The following is a 21419-nucleotide window of genomic DNA, read 5'->3' as shown; positions in this document are numbered from 1 at the left end:
TAGATGCATAAATACCATTGTGTCACAGTTTTTACCTTCTACTGTAACTCAGGCTTGAATAATTTACCTTAGAGATGTTCTTTCCTTCAAAGTATCCACCCTCGAGAGTTCACCCTCAACTGTCAACTTTAAGTTATGAATAACCTCAAATTTAAAAAAAGAGCAATTTTATTTTCTATTACATAAACATCAGATACATGAACAGATCCTGTATCAGGGATAACAGTCTCCAGTATTGGACAATCAGCACACGATACTTCACTTGCACATAAAATTTAAGAAATAAATAATTTTATTCTGAACCAGAACGGTGAGCAAGCAACTTAATTTAAGCCTGCCTAACCTAAACAGGCACCTGATAAAATGGAGACGTCCACAGTTGAATCTGTGTGGATACAAAGCCCCGGCTGCAAGAATACAAAAATACTATTTGGGTTATACTACTGGCCTCCAGATTAGGAAAAATAAATTGGTTGCACAATACTGGGAGATCAGAGGCAACTAAAAATAATGGGGAACTTAAATGAACCACATACAAACTACAAGGCCATAATGAGACATGGTTTAAAGAATCAAGTTCAGACTTCTGAAAAAAATATATAAAATGTTTTACTGTAACAAACTTAATCTTGAAATATTAACAAACAGGAAGATGGATCACAGTAACAGCCTAAAACTTTCAGCCAGAAGAGTAAAAACGTAAAAGAAACTGAGTCTGGCTAATCCACTGAAAGAAAATTTTACAGTGGATTAATTTAACTACCTGATTCAAATCACAACAGGGTCTTAACGAGGGTGTCATTTTTAACTCCTTTGCTAGCCTCATGGCGCCATTCAAGTTGTTTCTCTTCTCTTCAATGTACTGCTTAGCTTTTATGATGTTGGCTACATAATTATCTGTGTTCTTCACTAATTCTATATGCAACTTCCTTTTCCTATATTAGAAACACAAAATGAAAGATTATATTTCAGAATTTAGTAATCCCTAAGCATTGCAATAGTACAGACTGAACTAAAGCTGTAAGCATAATTGTGTCACAACCCTGCCACAAATAAACTGGCTACTTTCACACTGGAGTTGGATTTTCCTAGTATGCCAGCATCAGCAAAATGTGCTAGAAGCCAGAAGTTGAGTGAATTAATGTGAACTATAGTAAAATCATTAAAAAGAGTTATTTATTTAGCAGGGGCCATCTCTGGAGAAAAAACAAACAAAAAAAAAAGGAAGATTACTCACCTTGTACAGTAAGTGTGGGTCTTCGAGATGCGTTGCCCTGTGGGAGCTCAACTCTAGTTGTATTCGCATCCCTGTGCCTCAGATCGGAGATTTTAGGAAGCAGTGTCCATTCGGCCTGCACATGTGCTCTCCCCGTCTCGTTCTCTGCCCGAGGGCTATATAGGGCTGCATGAGTGAAACGCCCTCATTTCTTTCTCTACCACAGAGCTCATTGTTAAGTGCTCTGAAGCAGAGGGGAGGAGTACGGAAAGTGGAGCACCCACAGGGTCACACATCTCAAAGAACCACAGTTACTGTACAAGGTGAGTAACCCTTTCTTCTTTCAGTAGCGTCCCTATGGGTGCTCCACTCAAAATGACTCTACAGCAGTACTCCTAATGGAGGAATGGGGCTTCGGAGTTGAGTCTAATATTGAGGATAAGACAGAGGAGTCAATATGGCATCGGATGCTGAGTCGTGTGTGACTGCATAATACTCAATAAATGTATGAGCAGATGTCCAAGTCACTTCTTTGCATATTTCTGTGACTGGAATATTCTTGAGGAAGGCTATGGAAGTGGGAAAAAAGAGTTACCTCCCTTTCATAAGTGTTGTTCTTCGAGATGCGTTGCTCATGTCCATTCCAAGTAGGTGTGTGAGCACTGTGTGCAGAGTCAGCAGAAGGTTTTTCCCCCTAGCGTACCCATCAGGGTTGGCTGTGGAGCCCCTAGAGTAATGCCTTTATGGCAGTATATATAGGTCCCTTCCAACCTGCCGCCTCTTCAGTTCCTTCTTGCCCAGTACTCCAACAGAGGGGAGGCAGGTGGGTCTTAGAATGAACATGAGCAACATATCTTGAAGAATAATAGTTATGAAAGGTAGGTAACCGTTTTTTCTTCTTCAAGTGACTGCTATGTTGATTCTAAGTAGGTGACTGCCAAGCACTCCCTAGGAAGAGGGGTCGGAGTTCACAGAGACACAGACTGAAGCATCGCTCTGCCAAATGCAGCATCATCTCTAGCCTGCTGTGTGACATAGGCGCCAACTTCTCCTGGTGCTGGTGGGTGCTCGTGCCCCCCAGCCCCGCCCCGCCCCAACTCCAGCCCCGCCCCACCCCCATTCCAACCCCTTCCCCAAAATCCCCGACGCAACTCCGCCCCCTCCCTACTCCTGGTGGACCCCTTCCCCAAATCCTGGCCCTGCCTCTTCCCCACCTCCTCCCCTGAACGTGCTGTGTTCCCGCTCCTCCCCCCACCCTCCCGGAACTTGTTACACCGTGAAACAGCTGGCGGCAAGCGCTCGGAGAAGCAGGGACAGCATGCTCAGGGGAGGAGGAGGAGGCAGAGGCGAACTGGGGTGGGGAGCTTGGCTGCCGGTGGGTGCAGAGCACCCACCAATTTTTCCCCATGGGTGCTCCAGCCCCAGAGCAAGTGGAAAGGTTTCTGCTTCCAAGGACTACCTCCCTAACCGAGTCTGAGCATGCAAGCTCCAACGGGTTGAGCCATGGAGTTTCCATACTGTAAGGTGGAGAGACTCTAGGTTGGGGTGCTGGAGGCAGCCATGGTCTGCGTGATCAGGTCCGGAACCAGGGGCAGAGTTATAAGCATGTCCACTGACAAGTCTAGCAGCGTAGTGAACCAGCGATGATGTGGCCACGCTGGTGCTATCAAGATTAGCAATGCTTTCTCTCATTGGACCTTGAAGAGAACTTTGTGGATGACTGGGAAAGGCGGGAATACATACAGCAGGTGCCCCTTCCACGAAAGAAGAAAGACATCCACCAGCGAGCCTGGGCTGTGATTCAGGAAGGAGCAAAATTGCCGACACTTCCTGTTGCGCCATGTTACGAACAGGTCTATCAGGGGAGATCCTCACCTTTGGAAAGCACTGAACACGACATCTGGGTGGAGAGACCACTCATGGCCACGAAAGGACCTGCTGAAGTGACTGGCCAGTTTGTTCTGCGAGCCCGGAAGATACAACACCTCCAAGTGTATCAAGTGTGTGATGCAGAAGTCCCACAGCCTGAGGGCTTCTTGACAGAGAGTAGAAGAGCAAGCACCACCCTATCTGTTTATATAGAACATCACTATGGTACCGTCTGTCACTACCAATACACATCTGCTCTGTAGATGGGTTTCAAACGTCTGGCAAGCGAGGCACACGGCACGCAGTTCCCGGACATTGATGTGCAGCGGAAATTCTGCCTGGGACCAGAGACCTTGAGTCCTGAGTCCGCCTAGGTGTGCTCCCCATTCCATCACCAACACATCTATGACTAGTGATAGCGATGGCTGAGGTTTGGAGAAGGGTATTCCTGTACATACTGTTCATGGGTTGAGCCACCACCAGAGGGACTTGTGGACCTGAAGAATGAGTGTGACCAGTCTAGGTGGTCTCTGTTCGGCCTGTAAACTCGGGCTAGCCAAGCCTGAAGGGGACTGAGCCGCAGCCTGGAATGCTGTACCACATACGTGCAAGCAGCCATGTGCCCAAGCAATATTAGGCAATTCAGTGCTATAGTGGTGGGGAATCTTTTGAAATCCTCTAGGATGGCGCTCATGGTGAGGAAACAAGATTCCGGAAGAAAAGCCCTGGCCGGAGCAGAGTGTAGGAGGGCTCCGATGAACTCTATTCTTTGAGGGGGGGCTATGGTTGACTTTGCCACGTTCAGAATGAGGCCAACCCTCATTTATTTTGAAAACTTTTAAGATTAGTTTTACAGCTATATCAGAAAATGAATGATTGTTTGGTTATTTCATTTACCAAAGGTAACTGAAGCAGACATTTATGAAGTCATTGGGAGGTGAACTATCTCCAATTCAACAGGTTAATCACTAATATTTGGAGGATTTTCTTGCCATGCTGTATTAGGAGATCACCACCAGACAGATATTTAAATTGTTTTATTTAACTAAAACAACAATGTTACGTATTCTGGATTTTTTTCTTCAACAGCAAACATAGTATTTTAACAAAACAAGCATATGAATTTTTGAATTTAGTTAAACATTCAAGTTTTTTAAAATCAAGTTTGTTAAAATTTTTAACTAAAATAGTTAATGAAATTTTTTTTTAAAAGAAACAAAAATTAAATAGACTATGTCAGCCAAGTCAACACGAGAAACTTAAAATACTGGCTTCTGCAGCTAACTCAGTCGTCTTCACCTTCGTTTTCCTGTTTGTTCATAATCTGGAAAAGAACAACAAGCTTTCCTGCTTTTTCTTTGGAATGGTTTAGTCCAAAGGAAGAAAATAGTCTTTCTACACTGGGAGAAGAAGCTACTGCTGTTAAAAGTGAGATTATCACTTCAACAGTCTCTGAATCCAAGTGCTTAAGTGACATTCACCAGTTCACTGGTGGGACTTTCTTTAAAACATCATCAGCAAACATATTTCTTGAATGGTTCATCCTTAGCTCTGAAGTTTATTACAGTTGCATTATGGAGGGATGATTGCTGGATGTCTATATCATAGTCAATTCCTCTTCTTCAGCAGCAGCAAAGGTTTGACCCTGGTACCGAGTACTGAGAATATGTGCAAGAAAACCAGCTGGCGATAGCGCTTGTCCCATTCGTTTTTTTAACTCTTGTAATTTAACTCTGTCATTGCATATGTCTCTTTTGAAGATCTCACTCAGTTCCTTCCAGATTTCAACAGCGTTAGAAATAAAACAGCGATTTCCCTGCATTTTGTTGAAGGCTACAGAAATAGGCTTCAGGGTACTCAACATGTGTTCAACATTTCTCTGAAGCCCAATGTTGAGAACTTTGGCTGTGACAGTGCCATCTATTTTTTCACAATTTCGTTCACAAACCGTTGTCAGATTAGGCCAGTTCTTGATACAGTGCTCAAAACAGTCCACTACTGAGTTACATCGCATGTCTTGTGGGAGACTTAGCTTGGTTCCTCCCACTTTTTTCAGAGCAGCTGCTGCAAAGTGGTTGTTACAGAAGTATTTTTCAATTTCAGCAACATTAGCCTTTATTTCTGGAACACTGAAGTCTTTGGCTGGGAGGTACATCAAATGAGCACTGCAACTGTATGTTACTAGCTTCGGACTCTCTTCACTCTCTTCTAAATAATTTCTTCTCATCTTGGATACATTTGCAGCATTGTCTATGACAGTCAAGCTGCATACTAGACATCTGAATTTTTTTTCTCAGTTTGCTCTAGCTTTTACTGCTACTCCTTGTAAGTATTCTGCTCTGTGTGCATTTCCTGATGTATCAATTGTTTCTGTAAGGAATACATTCCCTTTTTCTGTTGTCACACAAGCACATACAACAGGATCATTGTGGACACTGCTCCACCCATCGAGACTTAGGTTAACAATTTCACCCTCTAGATCTTTTGCACACTGCTCAATTTCTCTTTCATACACTTTATCCTGCAATTTGCTGCAACATCTCCTCTGTTGGGTGGACTGTATCCTGGTCTTAATGACTCAACCATGTTAATGAAGCGTGGGTTCTCAATCATACAGAAAGGAGAGTTTGTTGTTGCATAAACAAGCCGGGCAATTTTTTCATCAATTACCTCTTTTTGTAATCTGCTGGTTCTTATCACCAACTTATCTATGGTTGTTTCTGGATGATGGAGATTTTTTTTTCCTTTTTGCTACAGCTGTTATACTGTAGCTCTGTGACATACACAATGTGACTGAAACATTGGCAGATAACTCTGAAACTATAGAAAATGATGGTGATCTTGAAGGCGGATAGTCTTCAGAATCCTGTATGTTGAGGATGGATTCTCCTAAACAAAATAAATCAATGCAGTTATTTAATTATTATTACCATACTGCTCATTTAGTATTACTCACCGCATTCAGTGACACTCAGTACTACTTTAAAGGTGAAATTGTAAATGGAAGATTGGCCTATTTCCGCTATTTATTTTTTATCACAACAGCATCTAAAATGATAGTACCATAGAGTAACAACTATCCTTTTTGCTCAAACATGATAATTCAAGAATAGTCCAGAAGGAAAACAGGCAGTCCTTAAGAAAGAAGTATGAAATAAAAAAAAGTTTACCAACCTGAAGATCCTGCATGTTCCTTTCATCATCTTCAACGCAGCTTCCTCCTGAGAAGGAACACTTCTCGTGATGTTGTTTCATTCGGGTAACCAGGCCTTGCATTTCTTTGTTGCACTGTTTGCATTTTGCACGCATGCCTGTCTTACCCATAGGTAGAGGAACTTCACTAAAATATTCCCAAACTGGGTCTCTTTTACGGCCTGCTGCCATTATAGGTTTTCCCTTCTAGTGAGAGAATGGTATGGTAGATCTCAAATCAATGAAGGCTACACTCAGAAAGACCTCAAGACTTCTGGAATATGCTGCTCAAACAATTTCACTTTTTCTTCTACTGCCTGTCCCTCCCTTCTCACATTTATCTCCAGACTTCTTCTGCTTTTCCAGATCTAGTCCACCCCCAACAATCTTCCATTCGTTGAACTTTCTGAAACTTTGCACTTTTAGAGAGAGGTAAGGGATTGACTCTGTGTACACAAATTTGAAGAAGGACAATAGGGTTGAGGTCTCTTATTCTCACCCTCTCTATATATTTTATTTAAAAATTTTTAACAAGCATATTATTCCTGGAGATACAAATCCACAGTTTGAGAACTGCAAAACTAAGCATCTCTGATGGTATCTTCTAGACTGAGCACTGAGTCCCATTGGATAGCTAGAAAGACCAACCTAAACAATCTATACAGAAGTCCCTAGAACACCCTAACATTGGGTCCCTAAATCCATGAACTATTGGAACTCATTTACAAAACTGTTCTTAAACATTACATGACTATTGTCTCATACTACAGAATTAGAATTTATGATTCCTATTCCATGAGGGGATATCTTTGAGCTATAACGTATCTTAACTGAAATTATCTTTTTAAATTGGATTTTGATAGTTTTTTTCCCCCTCAAAAAGCATTTTATCAAAAAAATCCAATTTAAATAAAAAAATATAATTGATTTTTATCCACCCTGACCACCATGCTCTTGGTGATGTTGATGGTTGTGGGGCAGCGATCTCTGCTTTTGCAGTAGTCATCTTTTCTGTTGGGGTTCTTAATGCCTCTGAGGAGGAGAAACTGAGCAGACTGGAACCTCTGTGTCAACTGGTGATTTACTATATATCCTTTTTTCCAAGGTATGTAAATTCCCGGGGAACTCAAAGTGGCTCTAGAGTCTTTTAGTGTGTAGAGGGATTCATGAGTTTTTTCTGCAATTAATTTGGATCCTTCGAATGGAAGGTCCTTCACAGAAGACTGGACCTCCCTTGGAAAGGGGAAGCTAGGAAACTCTCCGCATGATCACTGCTGTTGAGATGGAGCAGGGAGCAGCATCTAGAGAGGCATGCAATGATGTCCTTGCGAGAAGCTGTCCTTCAGCAATGATCAGCTGAAACTCTTCCCTTTTATAAGCAGGGAGATGTTTAATTTAGAATAATTTATACAGTTGTATTTTGCCATAAGGGCATGGTAATTAGCGATCCTAAGTTGTAGGGCTGCCGATGAAGATGATTTTCATCCAAATAAATCCAGTCGTTTCCATTCCTTGTCCAAGTGTCGATTTAGTGTGGCGCTGTCTACCATATTTATTTACAGCATCAATGATAAGGGAATTCAGGGATGGGTGGGAAAAGAAAAAAATCCAGGTCCTTAGAGGGAACATTGTATTTTTTTTGTTCACTCTCTTATGAGAGCACGATATTGTGTTCAGTGTCTGCCATATCGTTTTTCCTGGGTCCAGCAAGGCCTCATTGATAGGGAACGTGTTGCAAACAGATGTAGGATGTCAAGCAGCTTGTGTTGCAACTCTTGTTTCTTCAAGCAGAATTTGTAGCAAATCTACTACTCTGTTAATGAGATCTTGAAACTGTTTGAAGTTGTCTGCCAGGGTTGGTGGGGGAGACATGACTGCCTCATCAGGAGAGTGAAGAGATGTTGGTTGTTGGAATAATGTTGGTCTAGTCTCGCTTCCTGTTCCTCAAACATATCTTGTGGATCAGAACGTCTGGCTAGAGAAGCTGAAGGAGATTGCCTTCCCCTATTCCGATGAGCAACATGGTGTCCAGTTTGCAAATGAGTTCCAATTCTGCAGTTTCTCGTTGGAGTCTGTTTTTGAAGTTTTTTTTGTTGGAGACGTCAAGGATTATAACATTCAAAAACCAGTCGGAGAACACTTCAACCTCCCTGGTCACTCAATTTCAGACCTAAAAGTTGCAATTCTCCAACATAAAAAACTTTAAAAACAGACTCCAACAACAAACTGCAGAATTGGAACTAATTTGCAAACTGGACACCATTAAATTAGGCTTGAATAAAGACTGGGAGTGGATGGGTCATTACACAAAGTAAAAACTATTTCCCCATGCTAATTTTTCCCCTATTGTTACTCACACTTTCTTGTCAACTGTTTGAAATGGGCCATCCTGATCATCACTACAAAAGTTTTTTCTCTCCTGCTGATAATAGTCCACCTTAATTGAGTAGTCTCGTTACAGCTGGTATGGCAAACCCCATTTTTTCATGTTCTCTGTATATATATATATCTTCCTACTATATTTTCCACTGCATGCAACCAATGAAGTGGGTTTTAGCCTATGAAAGCTTATGCTTAAATAAATTTGTTAGTCTCTAAGGTGCCACAAGTACGCCTCGTTTTTTTTCAAAATAGAAAATAAGATATAGATGACTAATTCTCAAATCGAACACTGCTGAGGTTCCATCTCAGGCCAAACGTGGTTGAGAAGGAACTGAGGGCAGTTTGCCCACGCAGTGCTATATAGCCCTGAAGCAGGGAGAGCACATGTGCGGGCCAAATGGACACTGCTACCTAAAATCTCTGATCTGAGGCATAGAGACGTGACTACACCTAGAATGGAGCACCCACAGGGATACTATTCCAAGAACTACTTTTGTTACTGGAAGTAAGCTTTTTAATTCTCTTTGCTATCCTTGAGAGCATGCTTAGAAATATGTCCATTCCAGCTCTTGGATATTTCCACAAACTTCAACTGAGGACTAAAAGTTGTAGCATAAGTTTCACTCTTAAGATAACATGTCCCATTCTGCTCTTCCAAAGAGTTCTCTAGCAAGAACAGGAAAGTTCCAATTTAAGAGACCATATGAAACACAAAATGAGGGTAAAAAACATGAGGCCATCTTTCTCTGTTTTCAAAGTTATTTGCTCTTAGTGTGTTTTGGTTCCTTGTAAACAGCAACAATATGAATCCCTCAAAATTCTGAGGTTTCTCAGGAAAGTAATGACAAAATGTAAACTCTTAAATAGCAACAAGAAAAAAAATTGACATATGCTAGTCTCTTCTAACAATTGCAAATACATAAAACATATTTCTGTGTACTTTTTAAATGTTTACTCCTGAGGTAATTCCACATGACTGTGCTCCCACAGAAAGCACCTCCATGCCCCCCCCCCCCGAATTCCTGTGCTTCCCTGCAGAAAACAGTTGGGAAGCAAAAGGAAACCGCGCTAGGGGACGACCATGGGCGCAGTTTGGGGGTGGAGGGGGGGATTGCCCTCCCAAACACAGGTGAGGCGTGGGGGGGCACATGGGGTTACATGCCACTGCCCCGCCTCATTTCTGCAAGCACAGAGCAGCCCACCTGAAGGAGGCTGCCTCTCTGTTCTGCTGATTCTGCAGCTGAATGCCGCCTCCTGGATCCTAGTGCCAGTCGTGCTTCCCTTCTGTGCGCTGGGAGCCTTTCTGTTTTCTGTGCAACAGTAGTGCCTGTGGTGGGGCTGGGTAAGGTGGGGCAGGGGAAAGAAGGGAATGGGGCAGGGGGAGGGGAACGTGGGAGGCATAGGTGCTGGAATAGGGGTGTGGGGGGTGCTGCCTGCTGCACTCCCTGGCTTGAAGTGGTTTCCATTATATACAGGGTTTACAGTTTGGTTCAATGGCTCTCAGCACCCGCACTATACACATTATTTCAGCATCCCCGGAGTGAGGGGGAAGAAAAGCTGATCGCGGGTGTGCGTATGCACGTGTGTGTGGTGAGCCCAGAATGTGGCATCCCCTCGGCACCAGCTAGGGCTCCCGTTAAGCAGGCTCATCAAACCCCCCTCACCCTGACAAGCCTTACCCCTCTACCCCAGGAACCCCCCCCCCCCCCCCCGAGGAGTCCCCCACACCCTGATTCCCACCCAACTGAGCACCTGGACCCCCACCCCATTAAGCCCCACTCTCTAGGCACCCAAACCCCTCAATGAACCCCCAGATCCCCCCTGCTAAGCCCCAATCATTTTCAACTGGATCCCCCGTAGCTTTCCACTGTCCCTGCACCCGGAACCCCCCCAACGAGCCCATGCATCCAGATCTCCCACTGAGCCACCCACACCCAGACTGCCCCACAGAGAAACCTCTCACCCCACACCTGGATTCCCCCCACACTAAGCCCCTCCACACTTGGATCCTGCTGGGCTGAGCCTGCCCACCCACACATGGCACGCCTCGCACAGAGGGGTCAGGGCCTTGGGTGTTTCTGGAGCAGGCCTGGCCCTTGCACTGTGTCAGGGTCGGGTGCAGCCTTGCTGCCAAGTCCCTGTACTGGTGGAGGTGGAGGCTTCAGGGTGATCTCCCACCTCAATGCAGCCAGTGGCCTGTGCCCCCCACTGCCATGCTAGAGCCACGTTTATTTATGGACAAATTTACAGAACATTGCAGTATTTTAAAATATTGTATGCAGAATTTTATTTTTTTTGGTGCAGAATTTTATTTTTTTTGGTGCAGAATTCCCTCAGGAGTAAATGTTGTTCATGGCTGGACAATTAATAAGTTAAGATACTATGAAATATTGTCATAGGAAGTACTAAAACTACATTAAAGACACCAATATTTCCAGTTAACTATTTTTTTTTAAATGTAATACAAGTTTGTCTTGTCCATGACATAAAAATAGTCACATTACCTTGACTGAAGAGAAGTAATAAGATTGTCAAACTTTTTATCCATAATGTCTACAATCCTGTCTTCTTCCTGCTTCACTTTGGATTCCAAATATCCCAGCATCTATTTCATTTTTAAAAGATAACTAAATCAATGCCTAATCACTCATCCTATTTATGCAAAATAAGAAAAGAGTCATTTATAAATGTCAGAGGCAACAATCTGAAATGTGTGTGTGATTCTGAGTCAGAGCGACAACAAAGAACATTGCAGGACAAACAAATCTAGAAGAACTGAAGCTTTTGACCTGATCTATACACAGTTTCTGTACTGGTACAATATTTCAGTTAGGAGTATGATCTTTCCCCCCCAAAATAGGCACACAAGTACAACCTCTGTAATATGGATACAGCTATAGCAGTATAAAATACCTATACTGATGTAACTGAACCTATTGTAGGAGAATTGTACTACTTTAACTATAACTGGTATAGTTAAAGAGGTACAATTTTTGTGTTGTGACATGCCCATAGGGAGGAAGAGATGAGGACAAGAGGCACACCAATGTAGGGAACAGTGCTCAGAAATAGCTGGTATGCACCAATTATGCTATACAATCACCTCTTTGAAGCTATTATTTTGTTCTCTAGAATCTCAGTTTTTTAAAAAATAAAGTAAATCTCTAGCTGTTATGGCTGCAAAAAAAACCTCAATACCATAAACCAAATGTAGCTTGCAAAGAGTCTAGAACAAGAGCAATGAAGTGTGAACTCCAATATTTGCTATTCAGTCATTCTTTGCTCTTCTCAAATTCACACAAAATTTTATACTTCAGTCCCCTGGATGTTAACTGTCTGCCCTATTCAACCAGCAGCTTCAGGCCTAATCCGAGAGTATGACATGTCTCTTCAAATTCTCCCCACTTCCTCAGGTATTCTGTAAGAAACATTTTAATTATTTATAGTACCATAGCACCTAGGAGTCCTAGTCAGGGACCAGGATCCCATTATGCTAGGTATGGTAGAAACACAGAGCTCATACTACTTGCATCAACCTTATTAGCCTAAACTTGCTGTCATTTCCAAACCACTGATTCATAGTATACAAGGCTAAGACAATTTGACTGTGCCTCAGGATTAGTATTATAACAATATATTTAATAAACAGATTTTGAAAGATTAGATTTTAGTAACTTGACACCTCCCTTGTGGAACTGAGCTATTAATTTTTGCTGAAAAATCATTTAAGACCACAATTTCGGATGCATGAATTACAAGGCTTTACTTTTATAGGATAGAACAGATTTTATTTGGAATTAAAAGTTACTTAGTACAATTCAGCCTAATTCAGCACCAAAGCTTTGTCAAGTTTTAAGTGCAGACTAGGCCTAAACCACATTTGTGCATGGTTAACCAACCAAAAAAAAAATCCAAAAGCATTATCTGTTAAATAAGTTAAATTCTGGGGAAAAAGACTTAATTATATTATGTTTATAGGATATTTGCCAGACTCTTGCCATAAATGTATAGTCAGCTACCCAGTATTTTAAAGTCTCCCCGCCCTCATTTTCTTTTCTGTATTCTGAACATACACATTTTGATTTATGTAAATCAAAATTTGATCTATTTTATTTATGAAAATACTGCCTCAACTGCCTATGAAGAGTAGTACATACCCATCTTCAAATTCAGAAGGAAGCACAAAAAAACCCAAGGAAATTAACCATTGAGTTGCTAGTGTGACAGAGTAGATATTGCCCCAATCCAATAATACACATAAACAGGTACTTTTAAGCAAATGCACATTCCCATTGAAATTAATGGGACTATTCATAGGTTTAAAATTAAGCATAGGCTTAAGTGCTTTACTGAATCACGGTCTTAATGAGGCTCCAATTCCACAGAAATTGTGCAAGAACAGCCAAAGAGGGTAGGAGGGGCACCAAAAGGTCACAGACCAAGATAATGACAAGAATAGATACAGTATGTTTTTGTGATAAGATAAACAATTCCAATATAGCCTACAGGAATATGAAACTCTGATGTTAAGTAAATGTAATCTGAAATATTTCAAATTGAATCAAAGTATCTCTTTACCCACCTTGTCAGCAGTTTTTAAACGCTCAAGATTAAAAGCAGTTATCCACAAAGCTTCATCAATGTCTCGTACAGTTTTATTGTCCTGGGGGAAGTTACATAGTAAATTGTTTGTATTATTAAAAAAATTAAATATTTGACAACATTTTCAGAATTTATACAATCCTTGGAGCAAGGACCTTGTATTCATATTAAACATGATGCATGCATTTGGGACTTAGTAATAAATATTTCTATGAATAAATGATAAAAACTGCTTTAAACGCCTATACAGTAAGATGCATTGCACAGTCAAAGAAAAAGCAGTTGCCTTAGCAACTGCAGTTCCTAGAGGGGACTGTATGTGTGAATCCAGGCTCTTAGAACTGTGGTTCAAGGGCTGGAGCACTCACGAAAAAAAAAAAATTTGCAGGTGCTTAGCATCCGCTGGCAGCCAGCTTCCCTTCTCCTACCTGCCAGCGGCGGGATCAACTCCTCCCTGTCCCTCCCAGCGCCTCCTGCATGGCATGATCAGCTGTTTTGTGGTGCACATGAGGCTCAGGGAGGAACAGGGATGGGGCACACTCAGTGGAGGGCGCAGAACTGGGCAGGAAGATGTTGGACATGGGTGGGGACTTGGGAGAAGGGGTGGGGTAGGGGGTAGGGACTTTGGCAGAGTGGGGTCAAGAAGAGGCGGGACAGTGGTAGGGGTTTGGGGGAAGGGGGAAGGACCTAGGGCTGAGCAGGCAATTGAGCACCCCCTGGGCCTGGAGGAAGCCAGTGCCTATGCATGGGTGAGTCCTGGAAGAAGTTTAATCAGTAGTGGTGGTGATTTGTGATACATGATGGCAATAGATGCATGCTCCCCGAGTGGAGACTAGAAAGTACCTTACTGCTAACTAACTGTAGTTGGTGAGGAATCTGTACATCTTTTTAACAGCTTCCAGCTCTCCCCTGAGGACAGTGAAGATTCTGAAAAAGTCTTAGCAATGCTTTCCTACAAACCATGAAACTTACAAGAGAGTCCTTTTCCACGTAAGAGTAAAAAAGGAATGCAAGGGCACTGAGGATTACAACACAGACTTGAAGAGTAAGAGCCAGTGCTGCAACTTTAGGCCTCAAGAAGATTCCTTGATTAGCCGGCTGGTGGCAGGTGTAACAATGCAAAGCTATCAGAGCATTTATTTAGAGAGACTTAACTTTGGAAAAAAGCCACAAACATCTGCAAAACAGCAGAACAGCAAAACTGCAAATGCAAACATTAATCAAAGCGGATAACAGAGACACTGTGCAGGAGGTGACTGCACAGCAGGACAAGAAGGAAATACGCAGAAAAAAGGGACACACTCACAACAGTCAATATAAGAAAGGGTGGGGGAAAAAAAAACAAACATTCTATGGACGGGCCAGCCCAAACAAATGTGTGGGAAGTTCATGGAAACATGCATACAGACAATGCTCAGCATCTGGACAAAAGTGCAGGGTGTCAGAAGTACAACTATTTTGCTAACCAATGCAGACATCAGAAAACTTTGGATGCAATGCAGCAATATGGTGATAGTGTCACTTAGGAAGCAGTGTATGCTGATGCCATACAGCAATGGCTGCCAGAACACAGTAACTAGTTCATCACTCTTAATGCTAATGGTTCATAAATCACACATACACTGGTGTCAGCACTTGTATCTAGTGTAATAGAAGCACGAGCGTGGCAAACTTTAAAATATAAGCCCCCCACTGGAGAAACAGGCAAATGTCCTGACAGCTTACAATGCACCCCCTATTTCTGTGGTGGGCAGATGCCAGCTCAATCTGACACACAAGAAAGAAAAGACTAAGAAAGAATACCTTTGTTGTTAATAGAGGACATAGAAAACCAATACTGGGCCTGTAATCAAGTCAACAATTGTGACTCGTATGCAAGCTATTTAATATAGAATACAACTTGTTGCAAGGCATCTAAACCTTACTAGAGAAATATACATGTGTGTTCAAAGATTTGGGAAAGCTGCCAGTCATGCATAAAGTAATTTTGAAGGACGCAAACCCTGTTTATATGCATCCAGGAAGGTACCTGTGGTCCTGAGAGGCAGACACCAGCAAGAACTGCAATAGAAGTAATACAAAGAGTTGAGAAACCTACAGGTTTGGTGCATAGACATTGACTCCGTGGGTGCTCCAGGGCTGGAGCACCCGTGGAAAAAAATTAGTGGGTGCTTAGCACCCACTGGCAGCCAGGTCCTCCCTCCACCCCAGAGCCTCCCATCCGCCGGCAGCTCCACCGATCAACTCCTCCCCCTTCCCCCCAGCACCTCCACTCTGTCTCTATCAGCTGTTTCGCAGGTACAGGAGGCACTGGGGGGAGGAGAGGAGGAAGGGGGAGGAGCAGGGGACGGGGCATGCTCTGGGGAAGGGGCAGAACTGGGCAGGAAGAGGCAGGGCGGAGACTTGGGGGAAGGGGTAGGGTGCAGGGCCTGGGGCAGCGGTCGTGGGTGCTTAGCTCACCCAGATGGGCTCTCCAGCCCAGGTCCGAAGCATCGGAGACCAGAGTCAGTGACAGGGATGGGGCCGCGAAGGGAACTCCCTCCAATCACCAATCCAGGGATGACCAGATGTCATCCGGCACCCTGACTAACCGGTCTAGGTCATGCCTGTTGGGGATGTAGACCGACGCCAGATACACTCGCAGAGGCTGAAGATGGAGCCGGGCATGACTGACCATGTATGTGCATGCGGCCATGTGGCAACCACCAAAGGCAGATGTGGGCCATGGTGAGCGGCTGGTTCTTCACATGGGAGATCAGGTCCACATGGCCTGAAAACACGCTTCCGGAAGAAAGGTTCTGGCTTGCGTGGAGTCGAGAACTGCCCCAATAAACTCTATTCGTAGGACTGGCGTTAATGTGGATTTCTGCTCGTTTATTAACAGGCTCAGGTTGCGGCAAATGGAACCACCAGATAGAGGCTCCTCTGCATTTGTTCCCAAGACCTGCCCTTGATGTCATCAAGATATGGGAAGACCTGGACCCCCTCGACGTTTCAGGTAAGCAGCCATTGGCGCCATTTTGTGAACACCCTCGGGGCCGATAAGAGGCCAAAGGACAGTACTGTGAATTGAAAATGGCATCCGCCCACTATGAAACAGAGGGAATGCCTGTGACCTTGGAAGATGGAAATAAGCGTCCTTCAAGTCGAGGGTGGCGTACCAGTCTCCCAGATCCAGGGACGGGATGATGGAGGCCAGCAGAACCATGCAAAACTTCAACTTTCTGAGAGACTTGTTGAGGCGACGCAGGTCCAGAATAGGTCTGAGACCCCCTTCTGCTTTTGGGATTAGGAAGTAGTGGGCATAAAACCCCTTTCATGTCCTGAGGGACCTCCTCCACCACCCCCAGGTGCAGGAGGTTCTTGACCTCTCGAATGAGGAGTTGCTCGTGAGAAGGGTCCCTGAAGAGGGACCCGGGGCGGGGGGGAATTGCAGGGTATAGTCCTGAAATACTATGTCTAGCACCCACCGGTCCGAGTGACCCGTGACCAGGCTGAACGGTAGGGATGAAGACAGTTGAGGAAAGAACAAGGTGGATCCAGGGAGTTGACTGGGGCATCACTCTCAAGCGCACCTTCAAAATGAGTGCTTCTAGTCCCCAAGGTGCTTTGCCGGGCCAGGCTGCATGGGTGAGCAGGGGGAGAAAGGGCACAGACGACTAAAACTCGTGTCTTTATCACTTCTCCTGGCAGACCCTTAATGATGCTGCCAAGGCCTTGGCAGCAGGGGCGGCTGTCACTGCTTTCCTTGCAGACTGCGGTGTATGCATACCAGCGAGCGAAGGGTGGCCCGAGTGTCCTTTAACCCATGCAGCCTCGCATCCATTTGCCCTGCAAAGAGTCCATTCCCATCGAATGGGAGGTCCTGGATCAAGGTCTGCATCTCTTGGGAGAGGCCAGTGGTCTGAAGCCAGGAGCTGCGCCTCATAACCAACGCTGAAATGACCACCTTAGCTGCCGAATCCGCTGCATACCACGCCATTTGGAGGGAGCACCTCGCTGCCACAGAACCCTCCTCCATCAGGATGACGAATTTCTGGACCAAACCTTGAGGGAGGGACTTTTTGAACTTATGGAGGGAGTCCCATAAGTTAAAGTTGCACCTGCCCAAGAGGGCCTAGTGGTTCGCCACCTGGAATTGCAGACTGGCTGTCAAATTTTTCTCCCGAAAAAGTCCACTCTTTTGGCCTCTTTATTTTTGGGAGTTGAACTGGTGTGCCCCTGCTTGCTCTTCTCATTGGCCACAGAGCTGACCAGCGAGCCCAGAGATGGGTGGGTATAAAAAATTAATTGAACGCTTTAGCCGGGACAAAGTACTTCTTTTTGGCTCTTTTGGAGGTGGGAGGGATGGACGATGGGGTTTGCCAGAGGGCCATGGCAATTTTCAGGACCCCGTCATGCACTGGTAATGCAACACGGGCGGGGTAGAGGTCAAGAGCACACTGAACAAGGTATCTGCCTGCCCGGCCATCTCCTCCACCTCTAAGCCCAAGTTCTCAGTCACCCGTCGAAGCAGGGCCAGGTGTTCTTTAAAATCATTTGGCAGGCTGGCCCTCAAGCGTCCTGCGACCACCTCATTTGGGGATGAAGACAACTGTACCGCCAGGGGTGGCCTCAGGGCACCATCCCCCATTGGGGATGGGGGTTTTGGGTGGGTGCTGTCTCCTCTACCCTGACCTCTGAGCGTGCTTCATGCACCGAGCCTGGTGCCGACAACTGTTGCTCTGAGGTGGCATGTCCATGTGGCTCTGGAGTGGCCAGGCAGCCTGAACTGTGTCTTTTGCCTGACACTCCATGGCCTTTCTTGCCCAGTGCCAGGGAGCTGTGCTTCTTAGTTTTCTTTCTTGGCACCGGCGACAGGGAGTGGTGCTGGGTGGAGCCCGGTGTGCGCTGCGCGCCGAGGTAGTAGGAGTTGAGTCTTGGCAGAATGGCTCGGAAGCCGGATGGAGGGCAGCCTCCATGAGGAGAGCCCTCAAATGAATATCCCGCTCTTTCTGAGTCTTGGGTCGAAAACTTTTACAGATACAATATTTGTCCTTCACATATGACTCCCCCAAGCACTTGAGACAGCCGCTGTGGAGGTCACTTACAGGCACAGGCCTGTTACAGTCCATGCAGGGCTTAAACCCAGGAGACCGGGGCATGCGCTGCCTGGGGCGAAGTCCCCGCTGGGACTCTAACTATGCTTCACAACTGCTTAACAGTAACTACTATAAACAACTATTTACAAGGCCTAAGGCTCAAAGTAAGAAGAGATGAAACTGCTAGCCCTTGCTCTGCAAGGCAAAGCGCTCCAACTAACCACCACGGGCAGTAAGAAGGAACCAAGAGGGCGTAGGGCTGGCAGCGCCTGATATACCAACACATGAGAGCAGCATCTCCAACAACCCTGCACATGGGCGCGTGCAGACCTAGAATGGAATCGACATGAAAAAGCACTTGAACAATCACTTTAAATGTCAGGTTTCAGAGTAGCAGCCGTGTTAGTCTGTATTCGCAAAAAGAAAAGGAGTACTTGTGGCACTTTAGAGACTAACAAATTTATTTGAGCATAAGCTTTCGTGAGCTACAGCTCAGCTCACGAAAGCTTATGCTCAAATAAATCTGTTAGTCTCTAAAGTGCTACAAGTACTCCTTTTCTTTTTTTAAATGTCAGGTGGTTCTAAAAGCTAAGAACAGAACCCTAAAATGTACAGTTGGTCAGTCAGATAAGCACAGAATCCTGGTCTGTATCACATTCTTATCAAATATTTCATTATTTGTAGTACAGAGGCATGTAAATCAAAACAAAGATGCCTAGCTTATAAGATTACAGCCTGCCTGCACACTGTAAACAGTGAAGCACTTGATATGAAAGTAGTATAAAAATGACTATAATTAAAAAAAAAACATTTACATACCATGTCTACTGCTGATGTAATCCAAACTGGTTTCAGATGGTAGTCTGAATAAGTTGACTGAACATTTTTCTCTTTGGCATCTGGGATGTAGTCCCTAATTTTACTAGAAAAGATATTTAACAAGTCATGCAGAAGAAACTGCTTTTCTTAAAAATTCTAGTGTTATGAACAATGCATTACAGACTATTCTGATTCTCATTTTGCAAATATTTCTCCCTCCTCCACACCCTCCTTATAGATTATAAGGCCAGAAGGGAGCATTGTAATAATTAGTCTGACCTTTTGTATGACACAGGCACAGAACAAAACAAAAAAAAAAAACCACATCCCCCCTCTGGCTCCAAATTGTATGAAAAATAAAGCAGTGTTCAGAATACATGTTTACCTTTTTAGTGCTTGCGAATTTCTAATGCAAATTCCTTGTTCAAAATCAAGCTGCATCTAAATTAAAAAAGAGAAAGGTTATAGTAAAGTATATCCCATCAGAGGGTAAAATCCTGGTCCCTCTGAAGGAAAGTCTTTCCATTGATTTTAATGGAATCAGGATTTCACCTAAAGTAAATACTTGTCCTTTTCTCTGACCAGGGTCATGTTTTAAAGAGATTACTATTTACATTAGTAACTAGACATTTAACAGCATAGTTTCCAGACAACAGTGACCTTAAAACTCTATAGCAGCTAAAAATTTACTACTCGTGAAAGAGGTTTTTTCCATTGTTTGTTCACTCTTTATTGGGATTTCGTAGCAATATGCCTTCCAACATATTGTGTTAGAGGAACGGAATATGGTTGGGATTTTCAAAGGAGTCTAAGGGTCTCAGCCATCCAAATTCCACTGAAAGTCTGAATTCAGTGCCCAATTCCCTTGAAATCCCAGCCTATTTCTTTTTAGATATTGGTACATATCAATAGCATTCAATTAGTGCCATTTTCTAAGTATACTACATATAATACTCTAAAAAGCTTTAATAATCTTTCGAAGGGGAAAAAGAGGTTACTTATCTTACAGTAACTAGAGTTCTTTGAAATGCTGATGGTTTTGACCACACAGCTCCCACTGTAGATGAAGGTGCCCCATGCATGCAAGCCTAGAATCTTTCACGCGGCAGTATCCATTGGTGCTTTGTATGTACCCTTCATGTGCTCACTACACATTCTCCCAAAGGCATAAAGGGCAGAGTAACCCCAACAATTTGATTAAAAAACTTGCATTATATGGAATTAATGGGATGCACAATTAGATTTAAAACTGTCTCACGGACAAATCTTAAAATTTAGTTGTCAATGGGTAGATTTCAACGATCGGGTCCCACGAAGGGATTGGCGCCTGTTCCAATGCACAATCTATGTGAGGATAAGATATATGCTGATAAAGTTTGCACAAGACTGATGAGGTAATAAACAAGAAGGATAGGCTACTGCTAGAGTGATCCGAATCATCTAGTTAAACAGCCACAATTCAACAAAACACATTTTAATACAGCCAAATGCAAGAGAGTACACCTGGGACCCAAGAACACAGGTTATACCTACAGTTAGGGAAACTGTCTTGGAAAGCAGTCACTAAGAAGGACTTAGAGGGGTCATCATAGATATTACCTCAACAGGATCTCTCAGTGCACTGCTGTGGCAAAAAGAACTAATGCAATCCTTGGTTGTATAAAAAGGGATGATCAAATAGAAGTAGGGAAGTGATACTTCCTCTCTACAGTGCACTGGTAAGACCACTGCTAAAATACTGAGTCTGGTTCTGGTGTCCATGCTTCGAGAAAGATGTGAAAATAGTGGAGAGAATTCAAAAGAGGACCACAAAAATGATTCATGGGCTGGAAGCCCAATGTATTTTACTCATTGAAGAGATGGATGAGAGGTGACATGATTACTTTGCATAAGAACTTAACGATGGAAAAGATGTCCAGTAATGGGGAGCTTTTCAATCTGGCTGAGAGAGGCATAGTAAGAACCAATGGCTGGAAGCTGAAGTTGGACAAATTCAAGCTTGAAATGATTTCCTAACTATGAGAATAAACGAAAATTGGAACAGCTTACTGAAGAGGTGATGGACTCACCATTTGCTTGGAGTCTTTAAAAGAAGGTTCTCTCTCTTTCTCTCGAGGATATACTTTAATCCAGCTTCTGGGAGAAATTTTACAGCCTGTGTGTATGGGATGGGTGGGGAGGGCTGAATGAGCACAGTGATCCCTTCTGGCTTTGGAGTCTAAATCTATGAATCCCCCTCTGTTCATCCCCTTCCTTCC

The 21419-nt window shown here is 43.8% G+C and overlaps 1 protein-coding gene across 6 annotated transcripts in view; it reads right to left on the bottom strand.

The window, feature by feature from the left end:
• The window catches only part of RNF17 (ring finger protein 17), a 241496-nt gene that overhangs the window by 159378 nt on the left and 60699 nt on the right, over positions 1-21419 (bottom strand). For all 6 annotated transcript variants that reach the window (XM_043530141.1, XM_043530127.1, XM_043530136.1 and 3 more), the window contains 6 exons: positions 19547-19602; positions 19162-19264; positions 13242-13322; positions 11164-11264; positions 764-935; positions 68-144 (listed from right to left, as the gene is read on the bottom strand). In XM_043530141.1, the coding sequence (XP_043386076.1) occupies positions 68-144; positions 764-935; positions 11164-11264; positions 13242-13322; positions 19162-19264; positions 19547-19602 (590 nt within the window). The remainder of the gene's footprint in view (positions 1-67; positions 145-763; positions 936-11163; positions 11265-13241; positions 13323-19161; positions 19265-19546; positions 19603-21419) is intronic.

This window comes from Chelonia mydas, chromosome 1 (assembly GCF_015237465.2).
Source record: "Chelonia mydas isolate rCheMyd1 chromosome 1, rCheMyd1.pri.v2, whole genome shotgun sequence".
In the NCBI taxonomy this organism is placed as follows: Eukaryota; Metazoa; Chordata; order Testudines; family Cheloniidae; genus Chelonia; species Chelonia mydas.
The sequence above is the reverse complement of the archived record's forward strand: the minus strand, read 5'-3'. Positions and strand labels throughout refer to the sequence as shown.